The sequence below is a fragment of the Grampus griseus genome (assembly GCF_964374135.1).
Source record: "Grampus griseus genome assembly, chromosome: 4".
Classification (NCBI taxonomy): Eukaryota; Metazoa; Chordata; class Mammalia; order Artiodactyla; family Delphinidae; genus Grampus; species Grampus griseus.
The window spans coordinates 46,141,283-46,166,990 of NC_138997.1; the positions used below are offsets into that span (position 1 = coordinate 46,141,283).

A 25,708-nucleotide genomic window follows, 5' to 3' on the forward strand; every position below is an offset into this window, starting at 1 on the left:
CAGAAGACACAGGTTCATTCCCCAGTCTGGCAAGATCTCACTAAGCCGCACAGCAGCTAGGCCTGTGAGCCGTGGCCGCTGAGCCCACGTCCGGAGCTTGTGCTCCGCAATGGGAGAGGCCACAACAGTGAAAGGCCCACGTACTAAAAAAAACAATAAAATATACAAGAAAACTAATTTATGCCCCTCATTGACCTTTTTCCCCCTCTCCAAAATTGGATAGTGCTATCAACTCCCCAGGGATATTTTTAGCATCTAACTTTAGGCTGTGAGTTTTTTTGTTTTTTGTTTTTTTTGTGGTACGCAGGCCTCTCACTGCTGTGGTCTCTCCCGTTGCGGAACACAAGCTCCGGACGCGCAGGCCCAGCGGCCACGGCTCACGGGCCCAGCAGCTCCGCGGCACGTGGCATCCTCCCGGACCGGGGCACGAACCCACGTCCCCTGCATCGGCAGGCGCACTCTCAACCACTGCGCCACCAGGGAAGCCAGCCCTAGGCTGTGAGTTTTTTAATAAAAACTATTAATTCTCATCTGTCTGTTTCATAAGAGTGTCAGGATGATGAAATAAACTAATGTGTGTGAAAAAAGTCTTTGCATTTCAGACTATTTCAGGAACGCTAGACAGTAGCAGCGGTTGATCGAGGAAAAAAGCAAAAACCTCGTAAAAACCACTATAGAGCATTTCGCCGTGAGAGTAAGTTTGACACTCTGAGGCTCCCGTAGTCCAGCTCGCTTTAAGCGCCAAGATGGCGCCGCCGGCCGAACTACCCATGTGCTGTTTCCGGTCATACTCGGAAGTACGACTCCCAGCCGTAGCTGGGACTATCGGGAATTGCCAGCGGTGTGGGTTTTCTTAAAACTGCTCGTCGCGGAGCCAGTCAGCAGCTAACATGTCTAGCAGAAACAATAACAAGCTGCCCAGCAACCTGCCGCAGTTACAGAATCTGATCAAGCGAGACCCGCCGGCTTACGTGGAGGAGGTAGGAATGCGGCGCGGTGAGGCTAGAAGCCGGGACGCGGCTGGTTGAGACAGTGGCTGGAGGGAGGCGTGGAGTGGAGCAGGGATCCTGGCTCGCCTCGTGTTCTGCTCTTAAGTTCAGGGGTTCCTCGAGAGGAGAAAAGGGGTTAAGGGAGAGACATGCCACAGGGTTCGTTCCCCACCTTTTGAAATCTGCTGCCCGTCTGGGTTTTCTGCCTGCTCCATAGACCCTGCTGCCACAGAAACACCATTTAAAAGACCTCATTTTTGCTTTAGGGGTTATCTCCCGATCTCACTGAGGTCGAGAGACAAATGGTCCACCCCCAACCTCTGACTTCCAGACAGGTTTCTCAAGGCTTTTCTTTTCTGAAACCCCTAAATGGAATTAGTCTGTAACAGTGGATGAAACTTTTGTTTAGATTGTTTTCCTCCGACGTCTGTTTCCGGGAGCCCGCGCTCTGTTCCATGGACTGTGTTGGGAAGGAGGGAGTATTCTCAAGTATAAGGGACAGACATAAGAGCTTAGTATTATCTAGTTAAAAAACAGGATTCAGTCTCATCGGAAGCTGGCATGACCTGGATGTGAGAATTTACCTCAGGAAAAGATGAAGTTGAAAATTAGATTAGGTCCAGACCGTGAGGGGCTTTGTATACTGACCTCATACAAATTGTGAACATTAAAGGTGTTTGAGCTGAGAAATGACAAAATGAAAGTGATGATTTTGCTACATTATTTTGGCAAGTGCTTTCTTCAGACACCCATTTTTCTGATCGGCATTAAACAGGTATTTGCTTCAGTTACTTGTATGTGCAGATGGCTAACACAATTATTCATCTTTTGATTGCCCTTCTCATTTCCCTCCTCCCCCAGATTTTCACATAGAAATATTTATGTGAATACATTTTAACAAATAGCGGTCTCAGTGGTTTAGGTCACCAGTAGAGAGAGACTTTCCAAAGATTCAAGGGAGTGGAAACAAAGACTAAGGAACAAATACAAGAAGTTAAGTAATATGGGTGAGGCTTTCAGATGTGTAAAGCACTGTAAACCATTAGCCAAAGTAATAGCTGAGAGTCTGTACAGCGCTGTATTTAAATGCAATGGTTTCAAAACTTAACTCCGTATCCCGGCCCAACTGTTGACCAATTGTGTAACTAGAGAGGGTTAACCACTTGAGCCTACGTGTATTTTAATTTGTGAGAAGGAGATAATACCTACAGAGGATTACTGTTTCATTCACTTAACAAATATTTATGCAAATTCACACATATTGTACCTCAATTTGGAGCTCACTGAACCAGTTAGGGCTGGTAATATAAAGAAGTACTCATTCTTGGGACTTCCGTGGTGGTCCAGTCGTTAAGACTCCACGCTCCCAATGCTGGGGGCCTGGGTTCAGTCCCTGGTCAGGGAACTAGATCCCACAGGCCACAACGAAGCTCCCACGTGCTGCAACTAAGACCTGGAGCAGCCAAATTAAAAAAAAAAGAAAGAAAGAAATACTCATTCTCCTTCTGAGTGTCTCTCTCCCCCTCCCCTTTCCTTCCCCCTCTCCTCCTTTCTCCCTATCACTCTATCTAACACATACACACATAGTTTAAAGCCGTGGCCTAGGCATGAGAGTAGCTGTAGGGTGTGGAACTGAGGCCTTGTGAGTTCCAACATTAGATTGTTGGGCTGTTGTTAGGATTAAACATAATTAAATGAAATAATGTACATGATGAGTTTGGCACGTAGCAAGTGCTGAATAAATGGAAGCTATTATTATTTCTGTGTCTATTGCTTTTGCCTGTTAACACATCTTATCTAGAACTCCAAGATAAAATCATAATTATTATTTAAAAGAAGGGGAATTTTGACTGGAGAGCTTTGTGTACTTGAATTATAATTTACATTTTCTGACTCACATATTTCTGCAGATATTAGTGCTCTATATACATGGACAATATAGTAGGGGGTCATTTAGATAGTAAATGGCAGTAGAGAGCCAGATCTCAGTTTTTGACTCTTGTTTTACTGTTCTTTATACCTTACTACCTAAATTTCTAATGGTAAGGGAAAGGGTCTTTAGATTACCCAAAATGTGCGCAGATTTTTCAAAACTCATTTTGAAGAATTCTGATAAGGAAAACATAGTGTTTCTACATACCTTTGCCACATCTTTTTCTCAATGCCATTATCAAAGATTTCTAAGTAATTTTTAATTCTCTACTGAGAAAGTCTTATAATAGAAGGTGACCAATTTAAATTTTATTTTTCTACAGTTTCTACAGCAGTATAATCACTACAAATCCAATGTGGAGATTTTCAAATTACAACCAAATAAACCCAGCAAAGAACTGGCAGAGCTGGTGATGTTTATGGCACAGGTAAGAAGATAATTTTTGAGTAAAACGAAGACCAGTTGTTGCACACAGCTTGCAGAATATTTTTCACTTACACCCAACCTCATTCCATTCGGGAGTGGAAACTTAATTTAAAAAAGAAAATTAATTTTCCCTTTTTGCAGATTTTATTTCCTCCTTATGTTCAGTTAGAGGATTTCACTAGAGCTTTTCACAGAACCAACTGGAGCAAAAAAGCTTTCAAACTATTTGTTTTCTTCAAATTCATCATAAAAGCAGATTCTGAATCATGTCACATACTTTACTAAGACTAGAGGAAATATGAAAGGGGTCAGAGAGATTAGCATGTAGGAAAAAAATAGATGGTTTGGAGCCATCTACTTCTATGAAACATAGCCTTTTATTCTCCTTTTGCAGAACATCCTTAATATGTGCATATGAATCATAGGAGAGAAAGAAAAACTTCAGAAGAGCCTTTTTGCTTTGTTACAGATTGGTCACTGTTATCCAGAACATTTAAGTAACTTTCCTCAAGAGCTGAAAGATCTTCTCTCCTACAACCACACTGTCTTGGATCCAGATCTCCGAATGGTAGGACCAGTAGTTGGATTGATAAATTGTGCTGTGTTCCCGTGTGCGTATAATATGTGTTTAAAGGAGAACAGCCTGTCATCTAAACATCTTTCTAAAATGTAAATCAGTGTGTCACCCGTACCTTAAAATCCTTCTGTGGCTTCTCATTTACACAGAATAAAACTCAAACTTATTAACTTAGCCTGTAAGTCCCTACATGATTTGCTTCCTTCCTGTGTTTTTGACCTCATTTCCTTTTCTGCTGCACTCCTCTCTCTGATCTCTCAGTTCTACCAGTATGCTAACCCTGCCAAGATGCTCTTTTCCCTTTTTTGATTAGGTGATTCCTTCTAGTCATTCAAATCTCAAATGCATGAAGAACCCTAATTATAACCTATAGTTTTTATAAAGCTTAGTTTAGACATTTATCTATTAATTGGCCAGTTTGAGCATTTAAACATTGTTACCTTAGTGATTGACATTGGGTCCTGTCTGGGATCCCCTTTACCAGGCCAGTGCTCCCATTTCCCCCACCCGCGGGGAATGTTGGCTGCTAATGGCCCCCAGCTGCCCTTTCTCTGGAGCACTGTCTTCAGCTAAATGGGAGCCCTAGGACCTGGGAAGTGGCCCTCCCAGCCCACAGGTGGTATCTGACTAACCCAGAGGTTCAAAAGCCCAACCCTTCCCAAGGTCCAACTTTGTGTTGCAGTTTGTGCTCCAGGGCTTCTCTGTAATCAGACTAAAGCTAGTCTCCAGCCAAGGACACATCCTTGCCCAGCTTTTCTCTGCCCTATCCTGCTTCTTTTACTTCCCTTGTAGAAGAGAGCACACCCTGGACCGACCTCTGTAATAAATTGGGTTCTGCTTCTAGGGAACCCAACCAGAGGCATTTTCAAATTTTATATATCAGCTTTTCAAACACCTTTACAGCTGGTAGAACTTACACAAATATTATGATCTCAAAACCTACTAATATCCTTTACCAAAACTTATAAAAATGCTAAGTCTGTAGATTCAACTTTGTTTCTTATTCTTGCATTTTCCCAGGCTTTCTGTAATTCTTCAATTTTTATACATTTCTAGGATTATCTTAATTTGTTCTGGCCAAAAAAAAAAAAGAATACCATCTCAGACAAGCCAAGGTTGGAGTCTCTGATTAACTCTCAGTTGGGACATGGGACCTGGCAGCACAGCCTAATAGGCTTCAAACTTGAACCATTACAGAAGACTTTTACTTAGGTCAAGACTTAGGTCAAGTCCTTGTGGGCCGTACAGATTTGAGATTTTGAGTGTGAAGACTTAGTGTCTTTCCAAGTAATTAGGTCTTCTTTAAGTTTTGTGTGCTAACAGTACCCAACCAGATTGGTCTGCAGGCATTATTAAATAACTAAATGTGTGTGTATATTTCTTTATAGTGTTTTATGATGATTAGTGGGTTTTTAAAAATAATTAGGACGTTGCTAGGAAGCAAGGGATTGAGTCTGTATAATTAGCATTCCTCTTTAGAGTGTACTTGTGAAAGTTGGTGGTAAGCAAGGGTGCTACAACTACCATTGGGCCGTTCTTACTACAAACTGTATTTCAAAAGAATGCCTTGTAAGGTCACAAATTCAGTTTGATTATCCCAATTTAGTGTGTTATGTTATTGTAACCCACCTTGCTTATCTCTGTGGATTTACTGATCACCGCGTTTTTCTATGTTGACCCTTCCTTGACCTCCTGTTTAAAGGAGCCCTCCTGCAGTCACTATGTATCAATGATATTACCCTGTTTTATTTCCTTCCTATATGAGGTATACCTGTTGATATGCTTACTTGCTTGCCTGTCCCCTCTTCTGCTCCACCCCCAGTGTAAGCTCCATGAGGGCAGAGACTGACTGTTCTGTTCCCATGCCTAGAATAATGCCTAGTTAATAGAAGACATTAAGTGCTCTGGGGATATACTTGCTCCATTTTCTCATCCTAACTTTATCATTATCTTATAGTATGTTTCTTTTTCCTTCCTGAGACATTTTGCAAAGCTTTGATCTTGCTGAGAAATAAGAATCTCATCAATCCATCAAGTTTGCTAGAACTCTTCTTTGAACTTCTGCGTTGCCACGATAAGCTTCTTCGAAAGGTAAAGAGCAAAATCACTCCCCGCTACGCTCCATATCTCATTCTTCCTTGCAGTGACATGAAACGTATAGCATTTGGAGTCTCTTGATGCTTCATACTATTGGATACAGCTAAGAATAATTTTGATAGGAAAAAAATTGACGGTTGTGTGCATGCAATATAATGGTGATAGCTAACATTTATTGTTTACTTTTTGCTAGGTTACCATTTTCAGAGCATTTTACGTATTCGTTTACTCACAAAGTGCCATGAGATAGGGGTTATTGTTGTTATTTTATAGATGAAAAGGCTGAGGCACAGAGAGAGAGAGTGATGTTCCCAGGGTCACACAGCTTCTGAGTGGTGAGGCAGGAACATAAACCCAGGGAACCTGGCTCCAGAACCCAAGCCCTTTTCCGCTATGCTGTACTGACCAGCTAAATCAGAGCATGGACTGGACACTCGTGGCTGTAACCACTCCCAACCTCTTCCCCCCAAAACTGACTTTTTTTGTTATTAATATTTCCCTGTGACTTCGTGTTTGCTTGTATAAGTAAAACCAGAAGTTGAAGATTTATGAAAGAATTTTAAGAAAGAGAAACTAAAGTTTACATACATTAACTTAAAAAAAAATTTTTTTTTTTCCAAAATATTAAGAGACTGCAACCATTTGATTTTAGCAATTGTACTTCTTGGACTAACTTGTGAATAAAAGTGATCCAGGGGAACATATTTTGGGTACCATTGATATTTGTAAAAATCCCAATATTGTCTTGCATGCAGTTAGGGGCTTGGACTTTCCTTTTTATTTTTTTAATTTATTTTTTTAAAGTTTATTTATTTTTGGTTGCATTGGGTCTTCGTTGCTGTGCAGGGCTTTCTCTAGTTGCGGCGAGCGGGGGCTACTCTTTGTTGTGGTGCTTGGGCTTCTCATTGCAGTGGCTTCTCTTGTTGGGGAGCATGGGCTCTAGGGCACACGGGCTTCAGTAGTTGTGGCACACAGGCTCAGTAGTTGTGGCTCGCGGGCTCTAGAACGCAGGCTTAGTAGTTGTGGCACACGGGCTTAGTTGCTCCGTGACATGTGTGATTTTCCCAGACCAGGGCTCGAACCCGTGTCCCCTGCATTGGCAGGCAGATTCTTAACCACTGCGCCACCAGGGAAGCCCCGACTTTCCTTTGTAAAAACAAAACAAAACAAAACAAAAAAAGCAAATGTATTGAGATGTAATTCACATACAATGCATCCATTTAAATGTACAATTCAGGGGTTTTTAATGTAGTCACAGAGTTTTGCAACCATCACCACAGTCAGTTTTAGAACACTTATAGCACCCCCAAAAGAAACACCATTCCCTTTAGCAGTTACTTTCCATTTTCCCATCTGTCCCAGCCCTAGGCAACCACCGATGTACTTCTGGTCTCTATAGATTTGCCTACTTGGGATAGTTCGTGTAAATGGAATCATATAATATGTAATTGTTTTGTGACTGGCTTCTTTCACTTAGTGAAAGTGAAAATTAAGTGAAAACACTTAATGTTTTCAAAGTTCATTCATGTTGTAGCATATGTAAGTATTCATTACTTTTTGTTGCCAAATAATATTTCATTGTCTGGTTATACCACATTTTGTTTATCCACTCATCAATTAATGGACATTTGGGTTGTTTTCACTTTCTGGCTGTTATGAATAATGCAGCTATGAATATTTGAACATTAGTTGGAAATTTATTTTCATTTCTTTTGGATATATAACTAGGAGTGGAAATGTTGGGTCATGTAACTTCATATTTAACCTTTTGAGGGTAACTTTCATTTTGCTTTACCTGCTTCTTTTTGTTTGTTTTATTTGTTTTTGGTCTCTTTTGTGATAGAATGAAAAGTGGGCAAAATTAAATCCTCCAGTACATTTATATTTCTCTCCAAATTAGGCAAGGTTAGAAATGTTGGTTAATGTGTGTATGTTTTTGTTTCTTTTCCTCAGACTTTATATACTCATATTGTGACTGATATCAAGAATATAAATGCAAAACACAAGAACAATAAAGTGAATGTAGTAAGTACTCTTTTGTTTTCCATGTTTGCAGCATTGTACTACAGTATCTTGCAGTTTATTAAGTCTTCTTTCTCCTCTTTTTCTTCAGGTATTGCAGAATTTCATGTATACCATGTTAAGAGATAGCAATGCAACTGCAGCCAAGATATCTTTGGATGTGATGATTGAACTCTACAGAAGAAACATCTGGTAATATCTATGTACCTGTCTCTTTCGAAATAGTCTTTTATTCATTTGTAATTGCCACAGAACACATACACAAATATTTTTCTTGATTTTGAGCCCTTTAATATATCTCTGCCATAGATTAAGTTGGAAGTAAAAATATGGAGGCAATCCAAATGACTAATAACAATATTGACTACCATTTCTTGAGCACTTGCACTATGCCTTACCTCATTCAACCTTCAGAACAGTGTAATGTAGCTTATTTGGGATTATTCCCACCTTATAGGTAATGAAACCCATAGGTTCATAAGTTAAGTTTAGTAGCTAGTAAAAGGCAGAATTGAAATTCAAACCCGATCTGTCTGACTGAAATTCGGGCTCTTTCTACTCTGAAGATTTTCAAATCAATTTACCTTATATACTTAAATTATCATGTTTCATAAACTTTGGCTTGTTGGTACAGTGTCCCAACTCATGTCTTTTGCTTTTCTTATTCACTAATTTTTTTTTAAATATAAAAGTAATATTCGTTGCAGCAGCAGATTTGGAGAAGCTAGAAAGTTTTTTTTTTTTAATTATTGATAGTCCCACCCCCTAGAGATAATCAGTTAATATTTTATGCTATTTCCTCCTGTCTTTTCTTTAATGTGAATTTTAAAGCATGGTTGGAATTTTGCTGTATTGTAGTTGTTTATTGGTTTTTTATTCCGCCCCCAGTTATCTTGAGTAGGTTTTATGTCGTTAAAAATTCTTCAAAAAATACATCTGAATGGCTGCATAATTTTCTGACACAAGACTGGGCTAAAATTGAATTAAATGTTTGCCTGTAGTTGACTATTTAGCAACCCGTGACTTTTTGAAATATTACAAACTATGAATTTTAACATGTTAGAAATATTTATTTTGTGCCATTGTCTGTGCTGTCAAATACAGTCGAATGAAAATTCACTTTAAAGCACTCAACTGTCTTCCCCCAGGAATGATGCCAAAACTGTCAATGTGATCACCACAGCATGTTTCTCTAAGGTCACCAAGGTGAGCACGTGTATGGCTGTGTGAAGGCACTGTCTGTGAGTAGCCCGCTTCTCCAGCTAGAAGGTGAAGGAGATGGGTATGCAAGGAAGAGGTGGTGTGCGGACATGCTGCTCGTGCTTAGGCTGCTTCCCTGGTTTATCTGCGCTTTAGAGGAGTCACGCAAAATTATGAGTTTTTAAAATGCTTGGTATTAAACGATAGCCTTAGCGTTTATTTTGTTTTCCTCTGTAATTCTTGACTGCTCTTTTATTGGACTCAGGCACAGCTGAAAGAAACTTAAGGACATGTTTGACTTTCTGTTAGAGGGGCTATATCACTTTTCTTGTGGGGGCATGTAGAAGTTCCTGACTTTCTACTTGAAGGATAACAACTGTGTAGAGCCGGGCTAAGACCGATGAGCCCAAATCCTACCATTCTTTGTTTTTTTTTTCTTCAGATCCTAGTTCATATGCATGTGTAAAATATAGACAAAAGTATTTATTCTTTGTTGTAAGCTGGGATGAGTAATTGACTTTGAATTGGTCTTTAGATATTAGTTGCTGCTTTGACGTTCTTCCTTGGAAAAGATGAAGAGGAGAAACAGGACAGTGACTCAGAATCTGAGGTTAGTTTAACCATAGATACTTCTGAACTTTACAGTTTAGCAGATTTTATTATTGTTTTCAGTACAGATTGTAAAAGTTGGGAAGAGACTTAGATGCTACCTTTATCCTTTATTGAGTGCTGCCATGCTGAGATTTTATTCTATTTAGAACTTGTCACTTACATTCAGAAAGATTGGTTAAGTAACTAATAAAACTTAGATTCATTCAACCTTGTTCTTGGTGCTAAAGCTATACCTATATCTCACTATATGAACTTAGAATAAAAATTACTGCCAATATATTTTTGAGGTTGAGTGTTGACATCATCGAAGTTTAGAGTGGAGAAAGGGAGAAGGGTAGTACAGCATCTTTAAAAGGAAGAAACAGGATTTATGATGTCATGAAATTTTCTTTATTAAAAAATATTTTTTATTAATATTAAAAAGAAACTCCCTTCCCATTTTAGCATTTTGGTAACAAGAATACTAGAATATGGGATAACACCTTTTGTTATTACTTTAGTAAATAATGTATGAACAATACATTATTCTTACTGTACAAAATTTCAGATACTATAGATAAAAGTTATCTTGATCCTTTCTTATTTCCACTTCCCATTCCACTTCCCAGTTCCTTCTTCATAGATAACCATTTCGTTTCCCATGCATTTCTGTGTGGATGTGTATACATATTGTCTTATGTGTGTGGTCTGTTTTTAAAACATATAAATAATATATGTATTATTTTGCAACCTGCTTCCTTTGTGATGACATATATAGATATACCAGTGCATTTAGATATTCTTCTACTAGTACATATAGATCTACCTCATTCTTTTAACCTCCACATAATATTTCAGAAAATGGATGTACTATAGTTTAAGCATTTCCCTATTGATAAATATTTGTTTCCAGTTTCCTTTTTCAAATAAAAACAAAGTTGCATTCTCTCTGTATATTAATACTTCAATAAAAACTAAAAGCAAAATGAAAACAGAAGTCAGTGTTGCAGTGAAAATCTTTGTATGTACCTGTTCCTGCAGATGGGCCAATTTGTTTTTTATTGAATTTTTAAAGTTGTGTTTATTTTGAATAGCTGCATGCAAAGAATATAAGTACAAAGAAGTGATTGAAAGGGTTATTCCTTGCTTCTATGCAGATTTTCCTTGTTTATAGTTTTACAAAGTAGTTTATTCTTCAGGATGAAGGACCAACAGCAAGAGACCTGCTAGTGCAGTATGCCACAGGGAAGAAAAGCTCCAAAAACAAGAAAAAGTTGGAAAAGGCTATGAAAGTCCTCAAGGTGAGACTTGTAGCTGGGAAATGAGATAGGAATCATTAGAATGCAGAATATGTGTTCTTTAGAAAAGCTTTTAAGCATTTGGAATAGAGAAAATAGCATTTTGAAGGACTTAGAAATGTGTGATGACTTTTTAAGCACTAATTTTTTAGATGAATAAATGTTTTCAGCTCTAGCAAGATCTGTGGCTTGAATAAATTAATTTGATTAAATTCATTTGTTTTGATCACGATGTCTTCTCAGAAGAGTATGCAAATGAAGTACATTTTGTTTTGTAATAATTATTTGAAAGTCATTAATTTGGTCCTTGTGTGTTTTTTAATGTTCATATTTCCAAATCTCTTTAAGTCTCACAGGTGCTAATAGCTAGAACTTTTGGGCTGCATTGGGTCTTAATTGCTGTGCACAGGCTTTCTCTAGTTGCGGCGAGCGGGCGCTACTCTTCGTTGCAGTGCTCAGGCTTCTCATTGCAGTGGCTTCTCTTGTTGTGGAGCACGGGCTCTGGGCACACAGGCTTCAGCAGTTGTGGTGTGCGGGCTCAGTAGTTGTGGCACACGGGCTTAGTTGCTCTGAGGCATGTGGGATCTTCCCAGACAAGGGATCGAACCCGTGTCCCCTGCATTGGCAGGCAGATTCTTAACCACTGCGCCACCAGGGAAGTCCCCAAGGTTTAATCTTAAAAACCACCTTTAGTTCTTCTAGTTGCAAGAAAGGTTTTTGGAACAAAGATTTTTTGTTTTTTCTTTTTAATTAGTGTGATGGGGACTTCCCTGGTGGTCCAGTGGTAAAGAATCCACCTTCCAATGCAGGAGACATGGGTTCAGTTGCTGGTTGGGGAACTAAGATCCCACATGCCACGAGGCAACTAAGTCTGCATGCCGCAACTATTGAGCTCGCATGCCTCAATGAGAGAGCCCGTGTGCTGCAAACTACAGAGCCCACATGCTCTGGAGCCCATGCACCACAACTAGAGAGAGAAAACCCACGTGCCACAACTAGAGAGAAACCCGAGAAGACTGCATGCCGTAAGGAAAAGATCCCGCATGCCTAAACAAAAGATCCAGTGTACTGCAACTAAGACCCGATGCAGCCAAAAAAAAAAATAAGGAAAATAAATAAATATAAATAGTGTAATGGACTTGATAACAGCCTTTAGCACATTAGCACATTTAATCCCAAGGGCCTCTTCACTGTAATTCAGAATGTAAATGTTTTCCTCTCCCTTTCTTTCAGAAACAAAAGAAGAAGAAAAAACCGGAGGTGTTTAACTTTTCAGCTATTCACTTGATTCATGATCCCCAAGGTACTATACTTATGACCTCCCAAGTTCCTTGTTGGCTTTATCTGCCTATTTAGATTCCTATCTTCAAGGTTACCAGGGAATATAAAATCCTTGGCACTTAATAGACAATCAGTAAATGCTTAGTTGTTACCTATTGGTTGCAGCCTAGAGAATTCTATTCCAAAGCAGTGATTCCCAATCCACAGCAAAATAAGAAAAATATAGAGGAACAGCTCTCTTTACAATTCATGTCTTTAATAACACAGTACTTGTACTATAAGACATTGTGCTTGACCAAATGAAAAATTGACAATCTTTTATTAGTCCCTTTTTTTTCAACTGGTATGTGGAAACCAAAAGTTTGGGAAACCCTGTTCAGAACACTAGTTCTCAAACTAGAGTGCACATTGGAATCACTTTGGGAATTTATAAAACTATACTGGTACTTGGGTCCTGTTATTCCCAGAGACCGATTAGGTGATATGTGGTATGGCTGGGCAGTGGGGCTTTTAAACGCTCTCTGTATTTTAGTTTTAGTTTGCTGACGCTTCCTCTAGGTCCGTGTTTCTCGGACTTTAAGGCACATACTGATCACCTTGGGATCCTGTTAAAGTACAGATTCTGTCTGATTCAGTAGGTCTGGGGGTGGGGCCTGCAGTTCAGTATTTCTAACAAGCTATTAGATGGACAGCTGCTGGTGGTCTGCCGACCACACTTTGAGAAGCAGGGCCCCAGAGAGCTATAAGTGGAGCATCTGTCAACAGTAACTCAAGATGTTGATGCTAAAAATCTTGGAAATCCTTAAGACTTAACTTTGGGCACCACTGAAGGTATATTTGCCCGTGTGTGAGTCTTTTCACCTTCGGTCATGCCGCTGTGTTTACCGTCCTGGTTCTGCAGAGTGATTTCAGGCACAGCCATACCAGAGTCAGTGATCAAACTACTGCTTTTCTCTACACCTGCTAGATTATGTTGTATAGACCATGGGCCCACAGTATACTTCTCTGATATTCTCCTTTCCAGATTTTGCAGAAAAACTACTGAAGCAGCTAGAGAGCTCTAAGGAGAGGTTTGAAGTGAAGATGATGCTCATGAACCTCATCTCCAGATTGGTGGGAATTCACGAGGTTTGAATTACATTATGTTTCTCTTGATGGATATTACAAGTGGAATTTTTCTTGGTAAAAGGACAGTAAGGTAGAGCAGTGGCTTAATTTTACCCTCCCAAACCATTTAAACCCATACAGTTTACAAAGGGATAAAATCTTTCACTCTGAAAATAGCTGTTTTTGTCACTTTGTTTTCTTGTCACTTAGTATGGATGTTGAATTGTACATGTATTCAGTTTATGGACAGACTATTTTCTGTTTTTCTACTTTTTATTTTATTGTATCTATGTTTCACTTACACATTTTCCTGAGCCAACAGAGCCCACATATTTTTATCAACTGTTATTACATTTCACAGTTTACCCCTTCATAGCTTTCCTGACTTCCAGCCCACTCTAGCAGGAGGATCATGTTTGCAAAGCTGAATTCTCTGGTCATTCACTTTATATTAAATTAGACTGCAAGAGCTCCTTGGTGGTATAATGTATATATATTGTGTATACATATGGAAACCACACACATACTCAGACTAACTGCCATTGTAGAAAAGGAGGGATGCCCAGAAATTCAGCCCATGAAGAAATGACCATTGAGGTTGTTGTCTGTAGTTTTGCTCTTATAACTAGTGCTGTTCTGATCATCACTGAATGTGTTGCTTTCTTCAAAAAAAAAAACAAGAAGTAAAACAGGCTCCTTCATTGAAAATCAAACAGTATAGACCTATATCAAGTTAAAAATGAACAAATGTACTTATTCCATTTCTTTAAGAAAAAATTAACATTTTGGTGAATAAATTGCTTTTTCTACATGGGCTGCAGTTCTAAAGCAGGATTACCAGGTCAATTCTTGTTACATTTGTGCAATAATTTCAAGTCACAACTGAATCTGAGCTCAGTGGAAAAGCAGAAGTGATTCTTAATTCAAGCATAGTTTGATGGAAATGATACTGGAGTTTCACAGCTGGCTACAGTTGAACACTCATCTCTGTATTGAACCCAAGTCTTCCCTTTTACTTCTCTGGTCCTGGTTTTGCTCTGTGGCTAAAATAGAAAAAAATTTATTCTCACATGATGAACTTTGAAAAAGGCTAGGCCATCTCCAGAGTTTCTCTTCTTGAAGTTAAAGATTACAATTGCTTTAATAACTGGATCCTTGTCTCCTTTATCTAGGTAGACTCCAGAGTGTTAGTGGTTTCTGTCTAAAATATGGAGCTCAGAGTATTTCCTCCAGTGTGGTTGGACTGATATCCCATAACAAAACTAGACTGTGGGTTTTTTGGTGATCAGATTACACTAGGCACTATTCAGATTTGAGTTACTATTATCTTTGAAGACTAAAAAATTGGTTCTGCAATTTTTTTGAAAGAAAGTTGCTTTTTGACTGCCTTTTCACCCCCTGGTTTATTCTGTGTACACTTTCTTCTTCCTTGACATAATAGGATAGCAACAAGGCCTTCCTTTCTTTGGTTAATACAGCACATTGAATCATCCTGTAGCATGAATGCTTGTTGAGAAAAAAAGAAAGTAAAAAAATGATTCCCAGTTAGTTGAGCTTGGTGATATAATTGCATCATGGAGAAATGAAACTCCACAGCTCAGCTAGATATATATTAAAGTCAGTGCATTCTTCTTTCCACAGCTTTTTCTCTTCAACTTCTACCCCTTTGTGCAGAGGTTTCTGCAGCCCCACCAAAGAGGTAAGGCTTCCACTTGCCGTGTTCCTTTGGTGGCCTTGGGGTTAACCATCCAGAGTCTTTTGTTCTGGAATTAATACTAAAGACAAGAGTTAGGAGTGAAGGGTGTTCTGCTTCAGAGACAAGGAGAGAAACCTGTATGTTTTCTTTCCAGATTCTGCCATGAGGTAATTGTTCTCCTTATCAACTTTAAGAAACAATTATTTGAGGGGGGGGAAAAACACCAAAACAAAGTGTTGGTTTCTCAAAGCAAGTCTTTTTGTAATACTATAAATACTCATGTGAAAGATTCTAAAAAAGAATTTTGACTATTTATTGTAACTTCATTATAGATACCAGGGTTTAACTTACTGCTTTCATTGCCCTCATTTATATTCTTAATTAAAAGCAACATGAAAGCAGGAAGGAAGAGATGGTTGTTTTTGCCTTTGAACTTGAACCAAGGTAGGAAAGAAATGAACATTTATTGAACATTCAACATGAGCCAAGCACTGTGCTCAGTACTTTACATACAGTCATCTCATTTAATCCTCACTTCAATCCTGAGAGGTGTAGAAAGAAAGAAAAAAAGACCAAGATCACTCAGCAAACAGTGGCTGATTAGGCTTCACCTCACTTCTTTGTTTTGCCAGAGGCCTTGTTCTTTATCCATACTGCCCCTTTAAAGGGAGTGTGTGTATATATGTGTTTGTACTTATTCATTGATTGAGTGATTTCTAGTCTGAGCACTGCATTAGACACCAGTGAACACAAAGTAACATCCTCACCTTCATAGAGCTTATATTCTAGAGGAAGATCCACAGAGTGCTGTGTGTAATATGTCCAGGTGACGGGAAGTATTTTGAGGAAAAAGGAAGCAGGTGAGGACAGTAGGGAGTGCTGGGGTGGGTTCTGTCTAGATTATGTGGTCAGGAAATCACTTTGATAAGGCAGCAGTTAAGCAGGGCCAGGAGGAAGCGAGGCAGTGACCTATGCAGATGTCGGAGGTTGGGTGTTGGGGCAGAGGAAGCAGCAGTAGCATTACGGCCAGCGTGTGCTGGCCATGTTTGCCGTGGTCCTGAGGGCAGGGCAATAAACTGACTGTGGCCTTTCCCATCTCTGACCTTTTTAGAAGTAACGAAGATCCTTCTGTTTGCTGCACAGGCATCTCATCACTTAGTACCCCCAGAGGTGAGAACTCTTAAACTTCACTTCTGTCAGGATCTAGTGCATACGTAGCCCTGCCACTAAGTATATCATGGTGGCTTTTCCCACAGGGATTACCGTCCTCCCTGCCTTTTTGAAACTGAGTAGAAGACACACTAGCTCTTAAGGAGATATCCATAGAAGTTTACTCATAGAAGTAAAAACATTTTACTGTAGAAAGTAAAGTTTATTTTGGACAAGTTGTTGAGAATTCTGGTTTTGTTTAATTTCCAAATTTTATGCTGGGGAGGGCAAGAATATCAGTGAATTTATAGTGATTATTATTCAAAACTGATCATTTCTTTCTTTGATTCAAATAGTGTTGGAGGATCGTGGATCAAAGCAATTTTTAATCCATGTTGAGAACTAATATTAAAGGCGAGCCACATTTAATCTGAGGATAGCTAAGAAGAAGGCTGAAACCCAGAGTGGAATGTTTTTTTCAGTCTTCCTCAGTCTTGATCCTTCCAACTCCCAAACCGAAGGCGGAGGGCTGTTTTTCCACTGTAATAGTTTATGGTCCCTTCATCGTCAAGCGTTTGAGTAGGTGTAGACGTTTTACCAGCACTCATATCCTTTCTCTCCCTCCCGTTCAGATCATGCAGTCATTGCTCATGACTGTGGCCAACAATTTTGTAACCGACAAGAACTCTGGAGAGGTCATGACAGTAGGGTATGTAGAATGTGGCTGTAGGCAGTGGGTATGGTCGTAACGCACTGGGTTTGCTTTCCATTACCAGGATGTAAAATTTCATCTATTATGTGCTCTCTGCAAAAACAGTTTAAAGTACACTTCAGTCTTCTCAGCAGGCTTGGTATTTTTAATTTATTGGTCAGAATTTTGAGCCAGAGAAAAGATATTTGCCCTTCTAATCAACATTTTGTTTTTTAACTAGCTTTCCCTCTTTCAAATGAATGCTTGTGTGGCAATCTAAATGTTTTTCTTCTGTCTTCTACCCTGAATTCCTATCTTCCCTGGAACAAATGATTCGTTATGGAATCATTTTTTAATCCCAAGGCGGTTCAGTGGCCCTTTTGATTAATTCAAAAGCACTTAATGAGTGTGACACTAATTTAAGGACGACTCATCTGTCCTGATACCTAAGCAGTATGCTGAACAGCTGCTTTGTATCTCCCTTGGAAAATATTGCTGGGATAACAGCCCTAAAGACCTTTAACTTTTCCTTATTTGACCTAGTACTATCTCCCCTAGAGTTGGCGAATAGATGCTGCTATCATATACAGGCACACTTCCTTTTATTGCCCTTTGCTATATTGCTCTTCACAGATACTGCGTTTTTTTTACAAATTGAAGGTTTGTGGCAACTTTGTGTGGAGCAAGTCTATCGGTGACATTTTTGCAGCAGCATTGGCTCACTTCATGCCTCTGTGTAACATTTTGGTAATTCTCACAATATTTCAAACTCTCCACCAGCAAAAAGATTATGCCTCACTGAAGGCTCAGATGAAGGTTACATTTTTAGCAATGAAGTATTTTTTAATTAAGTTACGTACTTTTTAAGACATAATGCTATTGTACACTTAATAGACTACAGTATAGTTAAACATAACTTTTGTATGTACTAGGAAACCAAAAGATATGTGTGACTCACTTTATTGCAGTGGTCTGAAACCAAACCTGCAATATCTCTGAGGTACGCCTGTATTTTACAGAGATGACACTGTTTCTTATTCTTCTAGTAGAGGAAATGGCAGTAAACTGTCTGGAATGAAAGCCCTCTGAGGCTCCCCACCCTCACACTCTACCATGCTGCAGTTTTAAAGACCTAAGACCTATAAAACCCAACTTACATTCCTTTTGATTTAGTCTTTTTAGAAAATATTCTTAGGTTGAACCACATGAAACTGCTGGGGGGTGTTTTGTTTGTTTTAATTTATTTTTTTCCCTTTTTTTAGAATCAATGCTATAAAAGAGATAACAGCTCGATGTCCTCTAGCCATGACTGAAGAACTTCTCCAAGACCTGGCTCAGTATAAAACACACAAAGATAAGAGTAAGTGGTGTGTTATTCTCAGTAGATCAAAGAGTACAGAGTAGTTCGTTTTTACCTCAATAGACTCTTTGCTCTGAAGTTTCTAATTAAAGTTATTATTTTCCAGATGTGATGATGTCTGCTAGAACTTTGATTCAGCTCTTCCGAACACTGAATCCTCAGATGTTACAAAAGAAATTCCGGGTAGGTGAAGCATACATATGTTGATCAAGGATTTGGTCTCAGAAAGTGAGGATAATTTCCTACAATTTGAGTTTGAGTATTTCTGATGCTTCCATTAGGAGTATTGGTGATACATGTAGTTTTATTCTTTAAGCTCAGAATAAAATTGATTGAATACTTTTGCTTAACTGTTTTATAGTTGGTATATGCTGTTTGAGGTTGAATGACTCTTATAGACCTGTTAGACTGTTGGAAGTCAGTAACTGATGCCAGCATTGAACAGGCTGTTCCCTAACCAGATACTACCTCTTTCAAGTTGGGACAGAGAAAGATGCATGTATGTAACAGAAGGAGAGATCTCAAGACTTAATTGAAGTTTCCTGAGGTGGATCAGAAGAAAGCAAGAAGGGGCTTCCCTGGTGGCGCAGTGGTTGAGAGTCCGCCTGCCGATGCAGGGGACACGGGTCCGTGCCCCGGTCCGGGAAGATCCCACATGCCACGGAGCGGCTGGGCCCATGAGCCATGGCCCCTGAGTCTGCGTGTCCGGACCCTGTGCTCCGCAATGGGAGAGGCCACAACAGTGAGAGGCCCGCATATCGCAAAAAAAAAAAAAAAAAAAAAAAAAATAGAAGAAGAAAGCAAGAAAACAGTGGGCAAAGTTCTGTCTGGGGGATTTACTTTGACCCAAGACGTTGGTGGACTGTTTTTGTCATTCGATTGCTTCCATTTTTTGTGATTCTCCCTCTCAATTCATAATCCTGGAGAATCCTTTTCATGAATAATGTTTTGCAGTTTAAGCACCTCATTAAAAACTACTTCCTTTCCTTTAGGGTAAGCCTACAGAGGCCTCCATAGAAGCAAGAGTGCAAGAATATGGAGAACTAGATGCTAAAGATTACATTCCAGGAGCAGAAGTTCTGGAAGTTGAAAAAGAAGAAAAAAATGCTGAAGATGATGAAGGTTCATTTTTGTTTCACTATTATTCAGGACAAAATCACTCCTACTATATCTGTATTGATCTTGAAATCTTTATATTGTTTGGACATTCATCCAGCAGATGCTTCCTGGTAATGACTATGTGCCACGCCCTGTTACGGGCACTGAAGGTCAAATGGGCATGGTCCTGCTCTGAGAGAATTTACATTCTGGTGTAGGAAATGCCTTTTCATGTCCTTCAGATTGGCTGCCCCTTATCAAGGGCATGCTGTTTGACACTTGGGAAAGATAATGGGTTTCTTTTGTTGCCTAGAAAAAATAATGAAGATTAGTCTATAGCGATCCTCCTGTTGAAGGAGAATGCTTGTTGAACTGGTCAAAGAATGCCTGAGGAACTCCATTCTCATTTCCGGGGTTAGCACTTACTGCATTGGTTGCTAGGGTCCTTTCTTCTTCCTGTTCATCCCTTCATTATTTCAACAAAACTTTCGTAAGCATTAGCTATGAGCCAGCCACTGTCAAAGCAAAGAGGAATGATATGGTTCTTGTCCTTGAGGGTCTTTCATAAACAGCTAATAAATCATTAACAGGATTTATGATTGGAGTGGGGTATAAGGGCTGGAGAGAGGTCAGGTCCACCCCAGAGGTTCAACAAAGGCTTCAAGGAAATGGTGACCCATGAGCCGTATTGGGAATGATTAGTGAGCAATGGTAGTATAGTGGAGACTTTCCAGGCAAACTGTGAGCAAAGTACTGAAGGGTTTAGGAAACTATTAGAATGTAGGATACAAGGTGATGCACAGAAGGCGATGAGACTAGGGATAGAGGTGGGGCCTCACGTGAGTGGCTGTGTAGGCCATGCCTAAGAGCTGGGACACTATCTTACAGAACATGGGCATCTGCTGAGAGACTGCAGGTGTCCTTCATTTTGAAAGCTTACTGTGGTAGCTCCGTTAGGATCTCTGATACCTCTTTACTGAGGTGTCTACAAGCTTCTTATACAACCAAAAGTTTCTACCTTGGTTCTCTGAATGACTTGTTTCTAACTAATTTCTCAAACGTATAAATGTGCTTAGACAAGTTAAATAACTTGTATGTGGCCACTGTAAATGTACAAGTACAGTTCTGATGGACATGGCTAGTTCGGTGGAAAGAACGTAGGCTCTAGAGTCATATATGATTTTCCTAATTTCAGTGTAGGCTGCATTTCTAGCAGTGTGGCCTGGGGCAGGTTACTTAACTCTGGACTCTATTCCTCTTTTGTTGAGTCACGAGGGTTAGAGAAAGATTGTAAAGTTTCGGCTCATGGTGGATAATTGATCAGTGGTTATTCTCCGTTCCTTGACTTAATTAAATTGATGTGGTTTATTTAACAGTAATACTGCTCAATTCTTGGTGAGCATCTATTTGAGGTTCATTACCTAAGTTTTCTTTTGCTTGATTTATCTCAGTGTACCATGAACACTCAACATAAAGTGGGTGCTAATGGGGTGCTCTTTTTCACACAGATGAGTGGGAAAACACGAGTCTCAGTGACGAGGCAGTTTCTGATGGCGAATGGGTTGACGTGTACCATTCTTCCGATGAAGAACAGAAAGAAATCGTGAGTCCTAAAATGTCCTTTTCTCAGTGTTGAGGGGCTACGCCCTCACTGGAGCTAATAGCCGTTTAAGCCTGTGTTGTGTCCTTTCAAGTCTGAGAAGCTGAACAGCATGCCCTTGGAGGAGCGGAAAGCCAAAGCCGTGGCCGTCAGCACTAGCCGAGTGTTAAGTCAGGAAGACTTCCAGAAAATCCGAATGGCCCAAATGAGGAAAGAACTCGACGCTGCCCCTGGGAAAGCCCAAAAGAGGAAATACATCGAAATAGACAGTGATGAGGAGCCCAGGTAAGACAGTGTGTACGCCAGGTCTTCAGTCAGCTCACGTGATTATGAAAGTATTAGGAAAAGGAATTCCATCCTTGTTACATATTACATTTTTTCCTTCACCCCAGGGGTGAGTTACTTTCTCTTCGGGACATTGAACGCCTTCATAAAAAGCCAAAGTCTGACAAGGAGACAAGACTAGCAACTGCAATGGTGAGTGGGGCATGTCATTGCCTAGTTGTCTAAACAGAAAGCAGATAAAGTGAAATATGACTCAGAACTTGTATAGGCACAGAACTGCAGGGGTTTTTTGGCTGCATTGGGTCTTCGTTGCTGCGCGCAGACTTTCTCTAGTTGCGGCGAGCGGGGCCTACTCTGCGTTGAGATGCGTGGGCTTCCCATTGCGGTGGCTTCTCTTGTTGTGGAGCACGGGCTCTAGGTGCGCGGGCTTTAGCAGTTGCGGTGCGTGGGCTCAGTAGTTGTAGCTCGCGGGCTCTAGAGCACAGGTTCAGAAGTTGTGTGGCGCAGCACCTTAGTTGCTCCGCAGCATGTGGGATCTTCCCGGACCAGGGATTGAACCCGTGTCCCCTGCGTTGGCAGGCGGATTCTTAACCACTGCGCCACCAGGGAAGTCCCTGCAGTATTTTATTTTAATGTTTTAAATAAAAGTATAATTAACATAGAATAAAAGTCACAGATAAGAGGTGTTCAGTTAGATGAGTTTTAACAACTTGATAGCCACATGTGTAACCACCGTCTAAGACAAGCTGTAGAGCACAGAAAGGCACAGTTGTATGTTCACGGTCTCAGGGAGGCTCAGTGCATTTACCAGAGCTATGAGAAAAGCAGGGGAATGTTTAGTCATTAAAGAAAAGCCAGAGACAGTTAGAGCTGCCTCAGGCAAGTCCTGTGGCTGTTTGCGACTGCAGCCTGCCTACCTTTCCAGCTTCATTTTCTCTACCTTGACTTGTTTCAGACGCCATTCCAAATGGGCTCCACATTACCCTCTATTCCATTTGTACTGACACTTGTTTAGATAAGTTTGAAAACCCATGTTCTTTCTCCACTGCAACTTTGCATATACTATTCCTACCTGAAATGCTCTACTCTTCCCTCCTTCCCTCCTTTCCTCACCAGGAAGGCCTTCATCCTGCAAAAAACAGCTCACAGGGTCTCCCTCTCTCCTAGGCTCCTCTGGCCTCTAAGAAACCTTTTCTTCCACTGAGCTCCTCTTGCCCAGTTACAACACATCATGGTCATTTCTTCCCCTGGACTGAACTGAGTCTCTGGGGAGCAGTGACTGTGTGTTCCCTCCACCTTAGTGTCCTTGGCATCCAGCGGAGCTGGCACAGAGGAGACGTGTGTGTTGATGAGATAACTCCTGCAGTGGTATTTTTGTGTGTGTGTGCTGATAGGCTGGAAAAACAGACCGAAAAGAATTTGTGAGGAGAAAAACCAAAATGAATCCATTTTCCAGTTCCACGAATAAGGAGAAGAAAAAGCAGAAGAACTTCATGATGATGCGGTATAGTCATAACGTCCGGTCAAAAAATAAGCGTTCCTTCCGAGAAAAGCAGGTGAGCTCAACTTGAAGCTTGACTGGGTAGAGTGATATTGTTGTTCTAAGACTTCTCTACATTTGAGTGGAGTTGTGCCTTCTAAAACCTTGTATTATGTGTGTCTTAGGATTAATGGGGTGCATTATTGGAGAGCATGGAGAGGTGGAAAGCGGTCAGGGCTTGTAAATCCTAGACCTGACTTTGTTGAGATTCAGCTGTGTGACCAAAGGGACCAAAGGGAGGCGATTTTCCTCCTCTGTAAATAAAGGAGTTTAAACTAGATGAGCTCTGAGGTCCATTCCTATGCTAAAATTCTCTTGACATTGCATCTGTGAAATATATCGAAATTAACTGAATAATAATTTTTGAGTGTTTATTATATGGTACTTTTTTCCAAAAAGCAATAATTATATGTGGTAATATCTCAGTAACAGTTTCAGGAAAGCAGTACAAACTAACAGTTCTGTTGTTGGCATGATCCTTTCTCTGTGTACCCTTCTGCAAAGCCATTATATTTACAGACCTTTGGAATTGTGTTTTATCCATTTTCAGTCTTTGATGGGTAGTCCTGTGCTGCTCTGTTGGCTTGCTTATTTCATAATTCATTGTAGTAAAACAAATTTATGTTTTTATATCCTCCTCTACTGCCAATGTACCAGAGCGTATATCTAAATGTACTAGGAAGAATCTCTAGGAAGTCAGGTCAAGGGAAAAGTAGTGCCACATTCTGAACCAGCGTTCCTAAATTGCAAGCCAAGGATGAGCCTGCCAGGCCTGAATGTGACAGCCAGCTCTCCAGGGCAGGGCTCCATAGGTGTGGGAACCAAGTCAGTATGACTAACTCTGTTTATTTAATCATTCTAGTTCTAAGCTCTTCAACAATGTCATGTAAGTAATAAAGTGGCAGTAATTTTGATTAGAATTTGTTGAAAGTTTAGGTGAAAGGAAAGGTGCCATTAAATAGTCTGAATTTTGCCAATTCAATTTAAATGCGTGGTTGAATTGATTAAATTCATTAGTTTATCCTTCCCCTGCCCTTAATAAGATTTTTGGGTCGAGGAAATAATGACCATCCAGTTGGCAGGCCTTGCTTCGTTTTGAGGTTTTTGTGACCTTGCTACATGTTATCTAGGGGTGTTCCCCCAGCCCCTACTTCCTCTAATTTTTAGCATGCTTTTTTTTTGGCATGATAGAGAAGCCTTGCTTCGTTCCTGTCAGTACCTCTTTCAGTATAAAATACTTCTCTCAAAGATTGAAGAATTTTGTAAGAGGAAGTTAGTTCACTGGATATGTGCTGTAGTTCACGTGAACAATATGAACAGGTACTGTGATTAAACCGACTTTACAAATGAGAAAATAAGACATAGATAGCTGAATCTGAGAAATACCTTCTTAGCCACGCAAATTAGGTTAAAATGCACTGGTTGATTTTTTTTTTCTACCATAAGCGTCCCAGTTACTCTGCATATCTACAAAGACATACCAAGACCCAGATCTGAGCTAAAGGCAAGGAGTCAGTAACTTAAAGTCATAAAATTCAAAAAGCTTGATTAGAGCCAGGCAGCTTCCACCCCAAAAAATGCTTTAAAGTTTCTAGGACTCAGAGAGTGGTGGTTGCTTGGGGATTAATGGAATCAGATCCATCACACACTTAAGATGTATACATTGACCTTGGTTATCTTCTTTTTATAATGTGGGTTTATTCTTAATAATCTTTTATTTAATATTCTGTTGTTTTCTTTTGGGAACTGTAAGACTTTATAAGGACGTTCATAGGTTTGCTGTGAACATTGGTCCTGTGGTCTTTCTCGGTAGATCACATTTACATTTTTTTTTTTAATCTTCCAGCTGGCGTTACGAGATGCTCTCTTGAAAAAGAGAAAAAGGATGAAGTAACTTCCAAGCAAGTTTTCCATTCCAGGGAGAATGCTAAATTCGTGTCATTACTCTGAAAACTAGTACATTTAGAATGTTTACATTAAAAAGTCCAAAAGCACTATATTGTGAAAACCACAGTAAACTTGGTAGCTTCTGGTGTTCTTATTTTAGAGATGGGTAGGGGTGGGAATGTTTGAAATGTAAACAGTAATGGTGTTGTAAAATCATTTTCATTTAGTGTTCATGCAAAAAAAAAAATACATATATATATAGAGAGAGAGAGTGCCTATTAATTGTCACTGAAGATATAAAATTGAATGAGCCACAACTCCTCACTCAAGGTATTTATAGCCTGTTTGTAGGATGGGGCGAGGGGCAAGTATGTATCTGTGTATTTACAGTGTTGTATAAATAGTTCTCTAGTAGAGATAGGTTCATGCTTCTATGGGGTCACAGAGGCCTTATGGACTAACTCTGCAGGGGATGGGAGTTATACATTCTCTTAAAACAGGACAATGTTACAAGAGTAAGAGGATCTTACTTGTAAATAGGCTTACCTGCTGAAAACAGGTCCCTGCTGTACAGGTTTTGGGTAGACAATATAGCTTTTTTAGTCCATCCATCCAAAAGATGTAATTTTTTTTTTAATGCCAGATACTGGCTTTTTGGTTAAAACCTTGCTTTTTACATTGCCTTACGTATAAATAGTAATCTTGGAGTGGCCTCAGTTCATCATTTGGGCTGCTCATTCTTCCATAGAGGAAAAAGAAATTAGATTGGTTTCCTCAGCCTTCCTTCACCCTGTACTATTTTCATCCCACCGTTTGCCATGTCTCACTCAATAAAAGGTTTCTAATGTCAAATAGGCACTCTGTGCTGAGTGGTGTGTGTT

General features: G+C 39.8%; 1 protein-coding gene across 2 annotated transcripts; it reads left to right on the plus strand.

The window, feature by feature from the left end:
• The first annotated feature begins 769 nt into the window (after nt 1-769).
• On the plus strand, nt 770-25,679 carry SDAD1 (SDA1 domain containing 1). 2 transcript variants are annotated; one of them, XR_014296663.1, is made up of 22 exons: nt 770-980; nt 3,245-3,349; nt 3,818-3,916; nt 5,906-6,016; nt 7,976-8,047; nt 8,136-8,236; nt 9,193-9,250; nt 9,780-9,854; nt 11,035-11,136; nt 12,367-12,436; nt 13,439-13,542; nt 15,163-15,220; nt 16,329-16,387; nt 16,999-17,075; nt 18,320-18,417; nt 18,524-18,600; nt 19,410-19,539; nt 21,024-21,118; nt 21,210-21,400; nt 21,508-21,592; nt 22,857-22,956; nt 24,787-24,814. XR_014296663.1 is itself a non-coding variant. In XM_082653467.1 (22 exons), exons 1-22 carry the CDS (start codon nt 891-893, stop codon nt 24,832-24,834), a joined length of 2,067 nt encoding a protein of 688 aa, XP_082509593.1. In that variant the 5' UTR covers nt 770-890; the 3' UTR covers nt 24,835-25,679. The 2 variants fall into 2 exon arrangements, 1 of the variants encoding a protein (XP_082509593.1); XM_082653467.1 differs by having other exon boundaries at nt 22,795-22,956; nt 24,787-25,679.
• The last annotated feature ends 29 nt before the right edge of the window (nt 25,680-25,708 follow it).